Source organism: Alosa alosa, chromosome 5 (assembly GCF_017589495.1).
Source record: "Alosa alosa isolate M-15738 ecotype Scorff River chromosome 5, AALO_Geno_1.1, whole genome shotgun sequence".
NCBI classification, from domain to species: Eukaryota; Metazoa; Chordata; class Actinopteri; order Clupeiformes; family Clupeidae; genus Alosa; species Alosa alosa.
Genome location: NC_063193.1, coordinates 16,269,944 through 16,287,534, shown reverse-complemented (window position 1 = coordinate 16,287,534; position 17,591 = coordinate 16,269,944). Strand labels below are relative to the sequence as shown.

Below are 17,591 nucleotides of genomic sequence, written 5' to 3'. Positions count from 1 at the left end.
TCAGCAACAACAAAACGGTAACACTTTATTTTAATGTGTCGCTGTTACAGTGTACCTACCTAATTAGGTACAGTGGTACAACCTGTGTAACAGGATGTACTATCAGGTACTATCATTGTACTTGCATTATGTATTTGTGGGTACCTACATATAGTTGTTACATTGTAATACTGAGTTTTACAAAACTTTGCCAATTTGCCTAAATTTTCATCAAAGAGCTGACCGGAGACCTGCTGGATGGGGTAAATCTGGTCATGACAGATTTGATATACAAAGCATTCTTAGCTCCAGTCAAGGACTCATTGTCTTCAGTACATGTAACAGCTGTGCTGCTACAACCTTGTTACTCTTTGATACAGTGGAATAAACCTATTAAGTGTACCAGTTAATTACTTACATGTACAAATGACATGTATGTTATGTCTTCGATGTCTTGGAACAGGTCTACTAATTCACTATATAGTACATATATCAACTGTGTTGGTACACACTTATTGCTCTTTGATACAGTGGCATAAACCCATTAAAATGAAGTGTACCAGTTAAGTACTTACAATTACATATTACATGTATGTTGTCTCATTGGTGTCTTGGAACATGTCTGCCCTTACCCTACATACTGTAGTACATGTATCAACTGTGTTGGTACACATTTATTACTCTTTTGATACAGTGGAATAAACTATTAAAATAAAGTGTACCAGTTAGGTACTTACATCTACATATATACATCCTGTCAATGATGTTATGCATCCTGTAATTGATGTGTTGAAACGTGTCTGCTGTTACACCACACAGTACATGTGAATTAGTAGACCTGTTCCAAGACAAGACCTGTTCCAGTTAATTCCACTGTATCAAAGAGTAACAAGGTTGTAGCAGCACAGCTGTTACATGTACACTGAAGACAATGAGGCCTTGACTGGAGCTAAGCATGCTTTGTATATCAAATCTATCATAACCCGATTTACCCCATCCAGCAGGTCTCAGGTCAGCTCTTTGCTTCTGATGAAAATGTAGGCAAATTGGCAAAGTTTTGTAAAAGCACTCAGTATTACAATGTAACAACTATATGTAGGTACCCACAAATACATAATGCAAGTACATTGATAGTACCTGATAGTACATGTTGTTACACAGGTTGTACCACTGTACCTAATTAGGTAGGTACACTGTAACAGCGACACATTAAAATAAAGTGTTACCAACAAAACATTCAAAGTATTTGTGCATTCTCGTAAACAGGAGTAATAATGTTTAGACATGTTAATTACTGGTCAGGAAGAGTATCAGATGAACTTTTTTCTGTGGAGTTAACCACAAGCTTGTGGCCAGAGCTCATTTCTCATCCTTTTTGTAGAAGCACGTAAATGTCAGACTAGCGACAAAGTGGGTGTGAGTGTGGAAACAGGGCAGTGGTAAAACTTAACAAGTTTGTAAATATCATCCTGAGGTCACAAAGAGTTTAACAGGGGTCAATGTGTCCATCAGTTTATAAAACCGTAGAGAAGTGCTTCCCAAAGAGGGCTTAGAAGAACCAGAACATTTCTGAGCTTATTCAGTGGAGGTCAGTGTGATCTTACAGTGTAATGTCTGACTAACTTAATTAACATTAATTGTTCCTTTCAATGTAGGGGCCCAGGGGTTTAGTTGGAGAACCAGGACAAGGAGGGCCTTCTGGGAGCCCTGTATGTACAATTCTCAATCTTAAATTAGTTTATTTTATTTTTTTAATTATTTAAATTTGTTCAAATCCTTGTCATGCTCCCCTCTGATCAAATCCCAATTCACATCCTAGGCTGCTAGTGGATAATGGATGCCCTAATTTCTTAAAGTTGGTTGAATTAGCTCTGCATGAGCTAAAATCAGCAAACCCCAATTAAACCTTTGCACAGAATATCAGCTGATTCTGTGTTGAATGTACAATGAACCATTTAGGAAGTTACATTTAAGAAGGGGTTGCATATTTGTTTCTCTCCTTGTTATATGGTGCATGGTTGATGGCTTATTTCTCATATTTTCACAGGGTTCTCCTGGACATCCAGGACAAAATGGCATTCCGGGTCCCCCGGGTGAGAGGGTAAGTCCAACCACTCAAATTAGAAAAGAAATGTTTGTGTTTAGATTCCTAAATTATTGTCATGTTTTCATTTCAGTCTAAGCAGCGATGCAGTGATTTCACTTTTTGGTTCTTTGTATTCAAAATCATTATCCCCTATTCAACAATTTCAAACAAAATGTATAGACCCTTTCAACAATAAAAACAAAAACAATGCTTGAACGTTCTATTTGGTTCCCAATCTACTTCCTCTGCATTAAGATAACATATGGAATGTTAAAACGGAAGCCTTGTGGGGCCAACTATGATGCTGATAATGGAACTCTCTTGAAAGGGTCTATATGTAACAATTGACCTGTCGCTAAGCGCCACCCTTATCCACAATGTATTTCTAATCAAGTCTGGTTTGTTTGTCCGAGTTTTCACACGGTAACAATGGGGGGCGGGGCTTAGTGACAGGTCAATTGTTACATGTGGTATATGTAACAAAATGTATGTGACAAAAAATACTTGTGATCTACCCCAACTACAGACATTTAGGACCAACCATGTGGCACATAGTTCTGCTCAAGACACTTGAAGATTGAACTGATGTGATATTTCTATTTAATTTTTTGTAATGTATACTTTCTATCTGCCTGAACAAAAGGGTTTTTCTGGGAAGCCTGGTTCAGAGGGAACTCAGGGGCCTATAGGCATGTATGTAAGTGTTACCAGTCCCACTAGACAAGGTGTTGGCATATGTGACATGAGTCTTTAATATATGTGAACTATATTCGATTAGTTTTTCATAATAATGTTGTTTGTGGATGTTGTTGTTTGTGGATGTCTAAAGAGTTAATCTTCTCACAGGGATACCCAGGATCTCTTGGTTTGCGTGGACAACCTGGTCATATAGGCCAAAGGGTAACAAATATTCTTCACATACAGCACTGATGTTCAGAGATGTATAGGGCTGCAAATAATATTTATTTTCATAAATGATTAATCTGTTGATTATTTTCTCAATTAATCAATTTGTTGTGTATAAAATGTCAGATAATGTGAAATTTTTGTCTACACACCAAATTTATTCAGTTTACTATCATTGAAGTAAATCATCAAATATTCAAGTTTCAGAAATGTTGGATCTATTCCCTTAAATAATTACTCTGATTAATCAATTACCATTAGTTAGCAAAAGTTAGCAATGAATTTAATAATTTGATAACTAATCAATGGATCATCGATTAATTGTTGCAGCCCTAGTTATGTATGAATGTGATTTGAGCATGTCTGTGTCATGTGAGCAGGGCTTAAAATTCATTTTTCAAAATGGGGGGAATTCCCCCCTTAGGTTATTCATGTAGGGGGGATTTACACAATTTGGGGGGAGGGGGGGTCGATTCTGATACCAAGTCAAGAATTGCGATTTCAATACTTTGATACTTTTAAAAAAAAAGTGTTTGATTTTGGGGCCCCCACCACCCTGACGTCATCAGTAATATATACTGTAGTGGGATCATTCACAACAGTGGACATCCTAGATTCTGCTTGACTCTCTCCACACACACAAACACACACTGAAAATGATAGCTTATGTGATATGTTTCTATCATATATTTTTGAATTCATATAGAGTGTATTTATTTAATAATGCATTTTTTAAAGTATAGCATTTTACTAGTAGCCTAATTACTAGTAGCTAAACATATTTAGTAATTTGAATGCCTCATATTGACGTTTAACCTATAACACTTAGGCATATCTTTAATGTGGTGTGTAGGTCCAATTGAGTGCACATTGGTGATGAGTAGGTGTAATTGAGTGCCTGTCACTTTAAGAAAATACCTGAGAGTAATTCTATGGAGTAATTAGCCCCCCTTCAACCTGACGGGTTTTAGGCTGTAGTTGCTAGTGAATAAAAAGTTGTGCATAGTGCGGTATGTGTATGCAAATCATTATGTTTTCTATGTCATTAGATACAATAAATGTTCAAAAAACTAACATGTCGAAGACAATCTTTCTGGGATCATGTGTTGACGTGACCTGAGCTAGTAGGATAGTTACCAAGGAGCTCTTTCCAGATGTAAAAGTTTGCCATGGTAGCGTAGCCTATTTGCGTAAGCGCAAAGTGGTTCTCTCTCTCCGTGTGTGTGTGCGTTTGCATGAGGCTATGTTCAAATTAATTCGGTAGTTGATCAGTCCGGTCAATAGCACCACATTCATGCCACTTAATGATTAGGCTATATTAACGTCATCAGACAGGCTGTAAAAGTGTATGCGGGAATTTCTCGCATTATGATGGCTAGAGTTGCGGGACTTGAACAAATTATGCGCAATACCCGCAATCCCGCAGTGAAATTTAAGCCCTGTGTGATAATGCATGTCAACACAACACCACTAATGTTACTTGTTATATGTCCTAAAGGGGGATCAAGGAGTAAGAGGCCATGTTGGACAGCTTGGAAAGTTTGGACCTCAAGTATGTCACAGTACAGTACAACCATACAGATCACCCCTTAGTAATAGTCAATCACATATCCTATGGCAATGAAAATCACGTGGCCATTTACAGAGAGCATTAATAACAATTGTGTTCTCCAGGGTTTACCAGGACCTCGGGGTGAAGCAGGGCCTCCGGGACCTCAGGTAAGTGACATAATTTGCATGCTGTTGTTGTTGTTGTTTTATTTTGTCTTCTGCTTTACCAGTACAGCCTGAAGAGAAATACAAAGCCTGTTATTTTTGCCTCTCCTTCAGGGTCACCAGGGAGAGCCAGGGCCCAGGGGAGTTCAGGGAGCACCTGTGAGTAGCTCAGTTCAGTTCTTTACAGCAGTATGATAGTATGATGCAACTGGGTGCCAGTGTTTCATCAACACATGATAAACAATGTCCCAGCAGCACAAATGAGCCCCTGAATTCTGCCCACTGAATTCTGTAATGTAATTCTTTGAACATTGCGATATATGTCCAATGTTCAGTCTGTGAAGGTTTTCAGATTGCTCCTCCTTCAAAGCATAATACACACTTTAAAAATGTTAATGTAAAGTATTACAAATCCCACCCTTTGTAAATATATCTACTCTCCTGGTTGTAGGGTCCCCTTGGCCTGCCAGGTGTTGTGGGAGTGATGGGAAAGGGAGGTCCTCCAGGATCCCCAGGGCCTGTGGGAGCGTCTGGGCCAAAAGGACCTGCTGGATTGCCAGTGAGTGGGTATTACACAACTATCTGCCATTCCTACTCCTTCCTCATGTCTTCAGTGGTATCGGTCATGAGTGCACTGATATCATATCTCTCCTCAGCTGGTGCCACTTGATTCCAGAAATAACAATGTGTCAGTTTCATTTTACGGAGACTACTGATACAATATCAACAGGTTCAAAGTCTCTTTAGTTTAGACTATTATATTGACTACTATAATGAATATAGTGAGACATGAAGTTAGACCTTAATGCAGTAACATGCAGAATATGACTAATTGTGCATAAATTGGGGGCCTAGCACGGAAATTTGGCACACTGATTGGGGACAATCGCATGATTAATTTCACCAAGTTTCATGTCTGCACCTTGGTCAAAGTTGACTCTCCATGCCACCAATTGGTCAAAGTTGGATGATGCCTTCCACGCACCCCATGGCGTCAATTTCCGCCATAAAAAAACTGGAAGTGAGCTCATATCTTAGTAAGGCTTTGATATACATAGTTTAACCCTTTAAACCAGGTACAAGGACTTATTAGTACCTGATTGTGAGGACATGCAAGGAAAGTGGTGTCATTTGGCCTCTAGGGGCGCTGTAATAAGGAAAGTGAGCTCATATCTCAGTAACGCTTTGATGTACTAAAGTCAAACTTGGTACAGTTGTGACTTAACACTTGATTGTGAGAACGCACAAGCGCATTGGTGTAACTTGGGCTATAGGGGTGCTGTAACAAAGTAAATGAGCTGATATCTCAGCCATTCTTTATCCAATTGCCATGAAAGTTGCCGTGAGTGCTTGCTCATGCCATGGCAATGCATTTTTTGCTAGTGTACTGCTAGGCCCCCATATTGCCGCTTGCGGCTATATTAATGAGAATGATTACATAATAATGAATAACTCATCCATGCTTTCATAGGGTAAAGCTGGCATCGATGGGCCTATGGGACAAACAGGGGGAAAGGGTGAGAGGGTAAGTCTGCCCACAAGAAGATCACATTTTTATAAAGTGATAGATTAAATGACAGTTACACTAACAGTAGTTTCAGTGTTGTCGCAGACGAGATAGTGCTGTTGTTCTGAAATAACAGCAGAGGTAAAACAAATGTTTTAAATATTAAAGTGAGAGTCCCACAATGGGCAAGTTATCTCATGAAACAACTCTCCTGCAGGGGACATTGGGACCTTCTGGAGATGCTGGTCCTTCTGGCATGGATGGCCAACAGGTCAGTGAGGTCTATGACCCAGCAATACACAGGAGAGTACAAGAAACATATTTCAGATAAGTTTGGTTGACCATCCAACTTCTATGCACAAAGAAAAATCTAGTCACAATGTAAACATTGTTTGTTGTGCAATGTAGATGCACGTAGATGACTTTGCATTTCATTGTATTTCTTCTCAGTCTAATGTTATGTGTTACTTCATGTGCCATGATAAAAGCAGTTGATGTTATGTTTCATAGGGTCTTCCAGGTCGTGCTGGAGTAGAGGGTCCGCCAGGACAAAAAGGTGAACAGGTAGGAGAGATTTATTCTCAATCACTGAAATTCACACTACTGGAGGTTTTTGTAGACTGTCCCAGACACTTCCACCATTTTCCACCAAGGACTGCATTATTGGTTGTGTTTTATCACCATTTTCAGGAACTATGTACCGGTTATGTACCGGTTTTCAGGAACTATGTACCGGTACTCAAATACTTGTGTCATATACTTGTTTAATACTACTGTACTTTAGTGGTTTTACCCTTTTTTCCTTTCTCACCTGTATCATCTGCCCTCTATGAATGAATCATAGGGAGAGTCAGGCCCGTCTGGAAGGCCTGGAACTCTAGGACCTCCTGGAGATCCTGGGCTGCAGGGCGTCCAAGGCCACCAGGGTGAGCGAGGGCTGAGAGGAAAACAGGTCAGCGTTATTACCTTCCCACAATTCCCGAGTGTCCTGATGATCACTCCATCACGCCATGCCTGCCTGTCTCTACACTATTATATCTGATGATTCACTGTATACAGGGAGATGCTGGTGTTCCTGGCCATATTGGTGAAAAAAAGGTCCCAAAGGAGAAAAAGTAAATATTGCTTAAACATTGTTTGAGAAATGCATGAGAATTGTAGCTCTTTTGTGCATGTAGTTGGTTCCCATCTGCATTTTAAGGCATGTATTAAATGCCAGTGCAGAAGAGGCTGCTTTATTTTGGTCCACCTGCAGCATTCAAGCTCATTACTCTGTCACCAAACAAATTCCTTCTGATGCATCAATTGACCAAATCTTTGTTTAGTTCTATGTATTGCTTTTGTTGAATTTAAGAATGTCTACAGTGTAAAAACATCTACTGTACATATCGCTGACTGTGACCGTGTCTTTTATCTCAAGGGAGATTTAGGGGCACAAGGATTTGCTGGTTTGCCTGGGTTCCCAGGAGTGTTTGGGGTCAAAGGAGACAGGGCCAGTAAAGGAAACAAGGGTCACGTGGGACTTCTTGTGAGTAATTCAAGACATTAACACTTACTCTTAGACTTCATCAAAACTATCTGTCAAATGTATCATGTGTAACATCAAAGTCCAATAGTTATGCTCAAATGTGTGATGCGTTGCTGTACAGGGTGAAGCTGGGCTGATGGGGAAAGTGGGACCCTCAGGCTTGATGGGACTAGAGGTTGGTTTTATTTGGATTGCTATATGCTTTGAGCCATGAAGGACACTTAATGATAACTCATCTATGATTCTGATATTTAAGGCTATGAAATAAGATTTTTCTGACAAGAGATACTTCAACCTGCAGGGTGTTGCAGGTCCTTGGGGGTCCCCTGGGCCTGATGGACCTCCAGGGCGAAAGGTATCCAACACCACCACATACACAGTTTACTGTGATTCTTTGTGGCTGATGCTCTAATGTAATTATATCCTCTTTTTCAGGGGGACGTGGGATCAAGAGGTGCAATAGGTGTCCCTGGAACTTTAGGTCAACAGGTATTGCTTAATGATCAGTTCAAGTTCAAATAAATGTAGACAAAGTAAAAAAAAAAAGTGTGAATGACCAGGGTTCTGTCATTACAGACCAGATTGAATTCATTGCCAAGATAGTACAGTACTGATCATGTCTTAATGGCACCACATGCTTTACTCCCTGTTGAAAAGGGGCCACCAGGGAACAGGGGGATAAAAGGACACACTGGTAGTCCTGGCCCAAAGGTAAGAATTCGGGAACAAGGTGTGTATGTGATCTCCATGTGTATGGCATGTATTGGTGACATAGTGTTATTAAAATTCCACAGGTTACTCGTTATGTAATTGAAAGTAGTTCCTGAAAAGCTGTAGCGTGTCACTGTAGCTCACCTATGCTTGCTTTCATAGGGACTGATGGGGCAACCAGGCCACTATGGCGCACTTGGTCCAAAGGGCTTCTCTGGTCAAGAGGGGACTCGAGGTGACCGAGGGGAGAAAGGGGAGCCAGGAGAGATGGTAAGGAACATTCATATGCATTTCTGTAATAAATATTGTAGTGAGTTTGTGTTAAATCACAAGTGTCTTAATGCAGTAGGGTCATTTTGTCTGTGTTCAGGGACCAGTGGGTTTACCTGGAATAAGAGGACCTAACGGACCTCCTGGATTAGAGGTACAACATCTCTCTTTACACATCTGCTCAGAAGGGTTAGTGTGTTCATAATTATGTAATCACCTGTTTTGAGACTCTAAAATGGGATAGTAGTAAAGGAGTCCCTCGTAGGATTATCAGTCATACCCCAGATAGATAGATAGATAGATAGATAGATAGATAGATAGATAGATAGATAGATAGATAGATACTTTATTGATCCTCAAGGGGAAATTCAAGAAGTTGTGTGAAGCTGTGCACAATCAAAACACAGTTATACCATCATTTTACCATCAGATTAAAAATTAAGCCATTTAAATTGTGCACGACTCAAAAATGTCTTTCTTGCAGGGGACACCTGGTGAGATGGGGGCTGATGGACCAAATGGTTCTCCTGGACCTGAGGCAAGTACATTTAGTCAATAATGAGCGCTCACACTTTTAGAGCTGTGCTACCAGCAAGCACATCATTTTTAATGAGAGATCTACTGACACTTCTAGGGACAGACAGGCCAAAGAGGACCTGAGGGAAGACAAGGTGTGAAAGGACAAAAGGTGACAAAAAACCCTTCTTTGACCCCTGATATGGTTTTACTCTCTTATTGCACTTCCCTTTTTCCCCTCCTCTGCCTCCTTCCTCTTCTAGCACTTTCTCCTTCGACTACAATTTTACTAGTACTTATAACATCTGCACTCTCATCCTCTGGTAATAGCATTGATTCATGTAGTATGAAATGCTTCATAAGGTCTCCTCTGCATTGTAGCTTGAATGCTATTCCTCATTTCTTTAAGTCGCTTCGGATAAAAGCATCTGCCAAATCAAAAAATGTAAATGTGGAAATGTAACTGTCTGGATAGGTGTTTGGAAAAAGAGCTGACAGACTGAAAAAAGAGGCAGGCTTAATGCTCTGACTGTAGTTAGTGTTACGGTAATTTGTCCTTCCAGTTGCACATACTGTATTTCAGGAACATCACTAATCCTCAAGGTTTACTTTAAAGATGTCATAGCATGGGAAAATGTTTACACCTGGGCTTTGTTGAATTAGGAAAGTTTGATGCATGGCCACAAAGCCATATGAAAGAAGCTGTGAACGGGAAACACAGTTGTTTCTTCCTTCATATGCAAATCTCGTACTTTGAAGAAGTTGCTGGGGCCTATTGTGAACAGTCTTTGGCTGCAAGGCAGCCAATCAGCATAATTCAATTAAATTCAAAAAACTTTATTTATCCCCGAGGGGCAATTTTCCCAATGCAGACATAGTGACATATAATACATAACACAACATATAAGACAGGACAAAAGAAAGAACAGGACAGACAGGAGTGTAAAGGGGGGATAAGCATGCCAGATAAGCATGAGGGGGCGCTAGATATCTGCTAAAATGGGCCATTTTATTCCCTGGCCTAATTATAAGGTTATAAATGAACTTAATAACATCTGAGCATATTTCTGACAGACCAAAGTTGCATACCTTCTGTGTTAACAATAGAGAAGAGGGTAAAATACTCAGTTCATCCGTGTCATCTTTAACAGCCGTGGCCGGTTAGGGCTTCGGGCTTGAAACTGAAGGGTTGCCGGTTCGACCCCCGACCAGTAGGAAAAATGTGGGCAGGGGAGGGTTGAGCACTGCTCTCCAATGCCCACATCCACGGCTGAAGTGCCCTTGAGCAAGGCACCTAACCCCTCACTGCTCCCCGAGCGCCACTGCAGCAAGGCAGCTCACTGCTCCGGGTTAGTGTGTACTTCACCTCACTATGTGCTCTGTGTGTGTGATGGGATGAATGCAGAGACCAAATTCCTTGTATACGCAAGTATACTTGGCCTATAAACCTGATTTACATTGATTTACTGATTTACAGTCTCACTGACATTTGCTAATACCCAACAGAAACCCAGGAGGAAAGTAAATAACTACAAGCAATGTAAATGTACCTAGCTCGATTATATTAAGTGTTTACTGACTTGCAGGGGAAAGATGGTCGAGATGGACGATCAGGAAAAACAGGGTATAGTGGACTAAGGGTAAGACAAGAAGCCGCTTTCCTGTATTCTATCACAACTGCTTGCTTTGTGTGCAGTGAAAAGGTTTAATCTTTCTCTCAGGGGAAAAGAGGTGAAGCTGGAATCAGAGGGCCTAGAGGGACATCGGGAGAAAAGGTAGGACATTTTTTGTAGTCCTTCAAAGTCCTGAATATTTTGAATTTATTTGAGTTGCATGCCTGTTGGTTCAGTCCTTTGCAATGAATATGCAAAAAACAATAGCATTTTCACAGCATGAGGAAAGCTGCAAAGTCGTTGATGTTCACATCCACCAGGCTCAGGCAGTGGGTGCTCTGTGCCGTCCTGCTGGCATTTAAGTTTGCATATAATCCTCAGTGGAGTTGGGGATGAGTTGGCCACTGAGCATTTAAATGTGTTATTGCCCAAGGTGCTATTATGACCTCAATAACACAACTCGCTCTCTGTAAGGAGTCCCTGAGCCCCTATACACACCTAATGTGTTTCAACCTATGAGACGGGAATGCAGCTTTTATCCCCTGTTCCATATAAAGACCGAGAGTGTGGAGCAGTAGATGAAGGAAAACAAAACGTACCAGTGTATTTTGCATGATCTCATGCTGTTACACGGTGTCTTGCATCATTTATTACTGTGTGCTGGTTTCTGTATGTATTGCATATGTTTATGAAAATACAGCAGTACAGCACAGATATCGAAGTATTGAACAAGCCATCTGCTTAATGTGGTAATTAATATGTACAGGGTAAACAGGGGGATAGGGGGAAGATTGGACCACCAGGAAGACAAGGGCTATATGTAAGTATATTACACAGTATTATTACACAGTATATACAACATTATTTCCATGAAGTATAGCACCATACCATACAGCACCATACCATAGTCTCCTATGAGTCCAAGTACACATTGCACCACTTTTGAAATATAAGTAATTAGAGGAAAAACGGATGTACTGATCATACTGAAATGTCATTAAAACTATCCTTTTTTATCCAAATCTCTTTTTCTCTCCGGTATTAGGGCACACCAGGCATCCGCGGTGAGAAGGGAGTAAATGGGAAGAAGGGTGTGGAGGTATGATCAGGATGTAACTTACACTCATCCGACAATTATTTACATGTTGAGATATATAGATATATATATATATATATATATATATATATATATATATATATATATATATATATATATATATATATATATATATATATATATATATAGTATAACCTATTCACACATTACGTTTTTCTGAAGGGAGAGCCAGGGATGAGGGGGTTGCCAGGTCCTCCGGGTATTCTAGGGCCGAAGGTACTGCAGCACTACCTAATCCACAACAGCACTACCTAATCCACAAAATTGTGTGAAACCAAAAAAATAGAACATTGTCAGTAAGAGTAGATAGTTAATCTTGTGTTTGAACCTATGTACAGCAATAGTTAATAAGCAATAGTTTATGTATTAGTGGATTGTTGCAATAGAGCATGACAGAGTGTTATATGCATATTCAGGTAAACCTTTGCACCACTGATATCGATACATCTATTCTTAGGGAACACAGGGCCTTTTGGGTAATGATGGACAGGGCGGACCCAAAGGGGAGCAGGTAATGGACTGTTTTGGGTGTAAAGAAATTCCATGTATTTAAATCACATTTACCATACAATCGGTGTCCATCCATTTCAGTGCTTAATTCATCTTGTTTCTTTTTCAGGGGGACATCGGCCCACCTGGACGAAGAGGAACCCCTGGGCTTCCTGGCATGCCTGTAAGCATACCATGCATATTAAACACATTATCTGTTTTATTTTTTTTTTCCATTTTGTTCAGACTTATTGGTGGCAGAGCTGATTTAACTGATAAATACTGATCTGATGTATCTTTCTCCCCCAACTGCAGGGATTGTTTGGTGAAAAGGTAGGCTGTCATTCTTATCAGTAGATAAAATGGATCAATACTAGGACATCATTAAAGATTCTAATGTAGATTTAGTTATATATATGTATTTATATATGCACTTTCTTCCATTATTTCTACATTCTAGTTACAACATTAAGCATGCATTCAGAATACAAACAAATAAGTGATCTTGTACTGTACACCTATATGGCTAACATATGCATTACCTGTACATGAAAAGTGGTTTACAGTACAATTGTTTGTAAAAACAAAAAAAAGCATTGTTTTGTCTTGTTCTCCAGGGTCCAAAAGGGTATGAAGGACAACCTGGCCCAAAGGGGACAAGAGGACCACCTGTGAGTACTCGTCCATAGGCCGGCTGCTGTGCTGTATCATCAGTAGACTATATTATTATAAATGCATTTTTATAATGTGTTTGTGTGCTTTTCTTTTTATTAGGGGTTACCGGGAGCACCAGGACCTCCTGGGATATCTCTGAACCTCACACTGATACAACTGAAGGCATGTTATGTCAAGTGGCATTATCTTTTAGTTGTGATTAAAAAGTATGATGCCAATCCAAATTGAGCACAGAGAACTTTTAAGTGGTGTTGAAACACTATTTGGAAACACAGGAGTCTAACAGCTTAAAGTGGCAAAGAAACTCCAATGTGTTCTGTATTCCAATCTGTGAAATTAGAGAACAGTTGTCCAGTTTTCCTCAATGCTTGCGTTTTGATATCATAGTAACATGCTGTTCTGTGTTGATGATGACTTTTGTTTCTCAAGTGTTCAGCTCAATCACAGCTGTTTTGATTCTTTTACTTAAGTCAATGTAGTCTGACTTGTTATTTTAATGTACCATTCTCTGTGTAGAATTACAGCCACCAGGTGTCACTGTTGTAGTTTGCATTCTCTGCTATGCTGATTAGCATCCTCATGTTGTTTTCTGGTCATCCTTTCCAGGATCTCACCTACTTGGCAGACAAGCCCAACTATCCTCTGATTAGAACCTTACTAGATTCCCTACAACAGGACCTGCGTTGGTTTTTAAACCCACCAGAGGGCACCAAAGAGCATCCAGCCACCAGCTGCCTTGAGCTGTGGCTGTCACAGCCCAACTTCACCAGTGGTCAGAATCGGAGCAAGCAATCCTGTCTAATTCTCTGTTGTGGTTTTTGTTTGTGTGAAGAGTTTGTATTTCTGTTTGTATACATTTTGTTTGGTTGTACAGTTTGTATTTCTGTTTGTATTTCTGTTTGGTTTGTGCCTGCTGTAGTATGGTGAATCAGATCATTGTACAGTATGTTTTGTTGTTTCAGGGATGTATTACATTGACCCAAATCAGGGCAGCCCTGCTGATGCCTTTCTGGTCTACTGTGACCTCACTTCAGGTGGAAAAACATGCCTGTCTCCATGGAAATCTCAGGTACCATCTGTGATCCCCTGATGTCACCTCAGGCAGTTTTGTATGCGATGAGGATGTAATGCACATTGACAATCCAACTTTTGTCCTCTTCATCTCCAATCTATATTTAACAAACAAAAGTGAACAAATTATTGATGATCACTTAATAATCCAATAATTTTGTTGAAATGTTACTTCTTATGTGATTTTCTTGTAAGTTATGAATACTGTTTTGTTTTGCATCTCCATGCTGCTGCATCATATCCATGAACACGCAAGTGTTATTTCTGATGACATGCTGGTAATTTTTGTATTGCAATCAGTGTAAAACCTGAGTATGCCTCTTTCCCCCGCAGTTACCACTGAGATCCTGGCTGAAGGACTCCGAAGCAGACTCATTTCAGTGGCTCAGTAATAAAGAAGGTGGCTTTCAGGTAGGCCATAAAAAACACCACACTACTCAGTTCTTGGACAAAGGTTACTGAGCCCAGCACTGCAGTAATACATTTTATATATGCCTTCAAGTGCTGTAACTTTGTCGACCAAGAGGGTTTTTTTGCCCGTGTCTACCTTCCGTTTGATTATTCTGAACTCTTCTCTGATATCTGTAACCCAATCGTCTCTTTGCCCTGTGGTAGTTTGAGTACGCAGAGAGCAGCGTGGTGCAGATGAGGTTCCTTAGACTCAACAGCAACCTGGCCAGCCAGAACATAACCTTCACCTGCCAGCCCGGCAGCAGGCAAGGACCAACAGAGAGGGAGATTAAATTCCTCGCTGACACAAGGAGGCAAAGTTTTGTGGGCACATTACGTGATTGTATGGTATGTGTGTTGAAACTTACTTATCTTTCCCACCAGTATCTATGTTTGTTTTTTTTTTTTAAAGAACCATACGCCTTATTGTTATAAAAATAAAATTCAACTTTAAAGGATTGATCTTTTTTAGTGCCATTTTGATGTATTTGATGTGTGTTACATTTCTGGGTTCCCTTTCATTTCTGACCTCTGCATAAAAACACACTAGAAAAATATCAATATACAGAGAAGAGACAGGGACAATCTATCATCCTTCAGAAATATGTCATTACTCTAGATCTAGAAGCACACTGACTGCAGCTTTAATTTCACATTTCCCTCATTCTTCTGGCAGCCTGGTACAGCGTTCGACCTTGGATCCCGGGAGTCTGTGTTCCAGTTTGAGACCAACGACCTGGATCTTCTACCAATCAGAGACGTGGCTTTGTTTGGCAACAGTGACCTCACTGAAGAGTTTAGCTTCACTGTTGGGCCTGTTTGCTTCAGTTAGGACCAATTGCATATATGCTCAGCCTGGAGGACAGCTGATCTTAGGAGTGCTTTTCATTTGGCCCTCAAGCAAAGGAGAGGCGGATTTGGGGGAAAGCTGAAAATGAAAGGGCAACGACCAGGACAAGGATGTTTTGTACTCTACTTTGTGCTGTCGGGGACCAGGAAATCTAGTGTATCAGCAAGAAATTGCCGTTGAACATCATAAACTCTTTGTCCACCTTTTCACATGGCAGTTACATTTTGGTTTAAGCAGATTATCACATCATGTTTTGTTTACAAAGGCTTTAGAAACTTGATACTGGTGCTTATTTATATATGTTGGTTATGTGTATGATTCTTTTGCCTAGATTGTGTAAAGATTATTTGTACTTTCAAGTGCTGGGTTTACTTTTTTTTTTTTTTACATCAGGTATGTTCATGACCAGAAGACTGTGGACAAATCAGTGTCAGATCTCTCTAACAATGTGCTCTAAATTAGAGACACTGCTAACTTTGATAAACAATATGAAACCTCACCACCAACTTCCAACATTTACCCGTTATTTTGAATTAGTTGATTTCTCAACAATCATTGTACACAAACCTTTGACATGCCAGTGCTCAAAGTGCTACTTACTTTGATATGGGACTGCAATTAAAAATCTCATTGATATTGCCAGGATGCATAATTAACTGAAACAGACTGATCATTTGTATTTTTCAGGTGTCTGTCTGTGCACATGGCATTGTCAATTATATCATGCACACCTTCATCACTTAGGGAAACATATCTTTCTGTCATAATGACATAATCTATGATTTTCCACTACTTACCTACCTAGCTAGTATGAACTTGTGTTATGTGTCTTACTATGGCATTCGACTTAGACTGATTCCCAATGCTTATGGATCAGACCCAGATTTTGGATGGAATATAGTGCCCCTAAAGTTTTGCATGAAGTATACATTGATGTGGTTGCCTTAGCTGGCTGAGACAATGCTGTTTCTTCTGTATTTGTTTTGTTCTGTTCATTTTCTTACTGTAGATGTATATTGGTTAAATTTTTTTAACCTTACTGTAATTTATGGTGTGGTCATTTTGGTCATTGAAATAGATATCATACCATTCCCTAAACTCAATAACTGCCAGATTTCATCTTATTACAATTTTTTGTATAGTAATATATATAAAAAAAAACTCAGCTGATGAATCATTTTCACCATCAAGATGTTTACAGGGTGTTACAGGTCCAGGCTTTTGATTTATTATCCTCTCTCTGTTCCTATGCTTAGCACTTTCAAGGTTAAATAACACTTTAGAACCTGTCAAGAAGTGTCAGTTGTGGGGTGTGGTGCCTTCTGATAACACATTCTCCCTCTCTTCTCTGCATTATGTTTTGTGTTTTAATAAGCAACATCTGCAATATTACCTTAAAATGTTCAAATTAATTGGTAGGCTATGCCGAGTGTAAACAAAATGGTGACAGAACAACAACAACAAAAAAACTGTGGTCTTCATTATTTGTTTGGACCACACAGAGTGCAGAGTGCTTACATGTTCATAGCTATAATCAGGTCACCACATTTTGTTTCATAAGATTTGTACTAAATGACAAGAGACCTTTTCAAACTATCATGCACTTACATGCCATTTATTGCCTCTTTGTCAGGATGATTGTGCAAATTGTATGTACATATTTCAAATAAACAAACTACTCAATACTTTAAGTTACAGGCCACAGTTCAACTCCATTTTTTTTCCATTGTCAAAATGATCGATGATCGACACTGATCTTACACCTGTTCCCCCTGAACTACCAATTAATCCACACCGAGCTGTGTGGATGAAAGTTTATATATATATATATATATATATATATATATGAATATCTCCCACCTACTGAGTTTTCAGTGAGCCTGCGATCCTAGTGGAAATTGGACTTGTTTGTGACAGGCAGTATGTTACACATAAACACACACACAATTAACTGAAATGAGACAGAGAAAAAAGTTGAACACATGGGACACGTTAATCTCATACATGAGGAATAACGGCATCTCTACGTTAATACCTTTAGAGGGCTACGTGCCTACGTGCCTTACTACTTCGAGGTCACCTCCTCTATTTATCTACCCTCAGCTTT

At 39.7% G+C, this 17,591-nt stretch overlaps 2 protein-coding genes across 3 annotated transcripts; both read left to right on the top strand.

Annotated features, from left to right (window-relative positions):
• The first annotated feature begins 2,532 nt into the window (after positions 1–2,532).
• Positions 2,533–7,705, top strand: LOC125295359 (collagen alpha-1(I) chain-like). Of its 2 annotated transcripts, XM_048244649.1 has the most exons (13): positions 2,533–2,551; positions 2,709–2,762; positions 2,912–2,965; positions 4,470–4,523; positions 4,646–4,690; positions 4,802–4,846; positions 5,139–5,246; positions 6,159–6,212; positions 6,412–6,465; positions 6,705–6,758; positions 7,039–7,146; positions 7,254–7,309; positions 7,615–7,705. In XM_048244649.1, exons 2-13 carry the CDS (start codon positions 2,757–2,759, stop codon positions 7,622–7,624), a joined length of 648 nt encoding a protein of 215 aa, XP_048100606.1. In that variant the 5' UTR covers positions 2,533–2,551; positions 2,709–2,756; the 3' UTR covers positions 7,625–7,705. The 2 variants fall into 2 exon arrangements, with proteins under 2 accessions (XP_048100606.1, XP_048100605.1); XM_048244648.1 differs by lacking the exon at positions 2,533–2,551 and having other exon boundaries at positions 2,569–2,762.
• LOC125295358 (collagen alpha-1(III) chain-like) lies at positions 7,621–17,179 on the top strand. The gene is made up of 24 exons (XM_048244647.1): positions 7,621–7,722; positions 7,844–7,897; positions 8,024–8,077; positions 8,158–8,211; positions 8,380–8,433; positions 8,596–8,703; positions 8,804–8,857; positions 9,188–9,241; positions 9,338–9,391; positions 10,806–10,859; positions 10,941–10,994; positions 11,599–11,652; positions 11,878–11,931; positions 12,112–12,165; positions 12,407–12,460; positions 12,569–12,622; positions 12,754–12,771; positions 13,056–13,109; positions 13,213–13,275; positions 13,720–13,885; positions 14,076–14,182; positions 14,518–14,595; positions 14,800–14,982; positions 15,311–17,179. Exons 2-24 carry the CDS (start codon positions 7,859–7,861, stop codon positions 15,464–15,466), a joined length of 1,674 nt encoding a protein of 557 aa, XP_048100604.1. The 5' UTR covers positions 7,621–7,722; positions 7,844–7,858; the 3' UTR covers positions 15,467–17,179.
• Positions 17,180–17,591: the final 412 nt, after the last annotated feature.

What these genes read in the sequence shown, in the direction of transcription:
- LOC125295359 (XM_048244648.1), top strand. Translation starts at nt 2,679, where the DNA reads ATGTATACTTTCTATCTGCCTGAACAAAAGGGTTTTTCTGGGAAGCCT. An exon ending in CAGGGCCTCCGGGACCTCAG is followed by an intron (nt 4,691 to 4,801) that starts GTAAGTGACATA and finishes CCTCTCCTTCAG; the next exon opens with GGTCACCAGGGAGAGCCAGG. An exon ending in CAGGACAAAAAGGTGAACAG is followed by an intron (nt 6,759 to 7,038) that starts GTAGGAGAGATT and finishes AATGAATCATAG; the next exon opens with GGAGAGTCAGGCCCGTCTGG.
- LOC125295358 (XM_048244647.1), top strand. Translation starts at nt 7,859, where the DNA reads ATGGGGAAAGTGGGACCCTCAGGCTTGATGGGACTAGAG. An exon ending in AAGGGGAGCCAGGAGAGATG is followed by an intron (nt 8,704 to 8,803) that starts GTAAGGAACATT and finishes GTCTGTGTTCAG; the next exon opens with GGACCAGTGGGTTTACCTGG. An exon ending in AAGGTGTGAAAGGACAAAAG is followed by an intron (nt 9,392 to 10,805) that starts GTGACAAAAAAC and finishes ACTGACTTGCAG; the next exon opens with GGGAAAGATGGTCGAGATGG.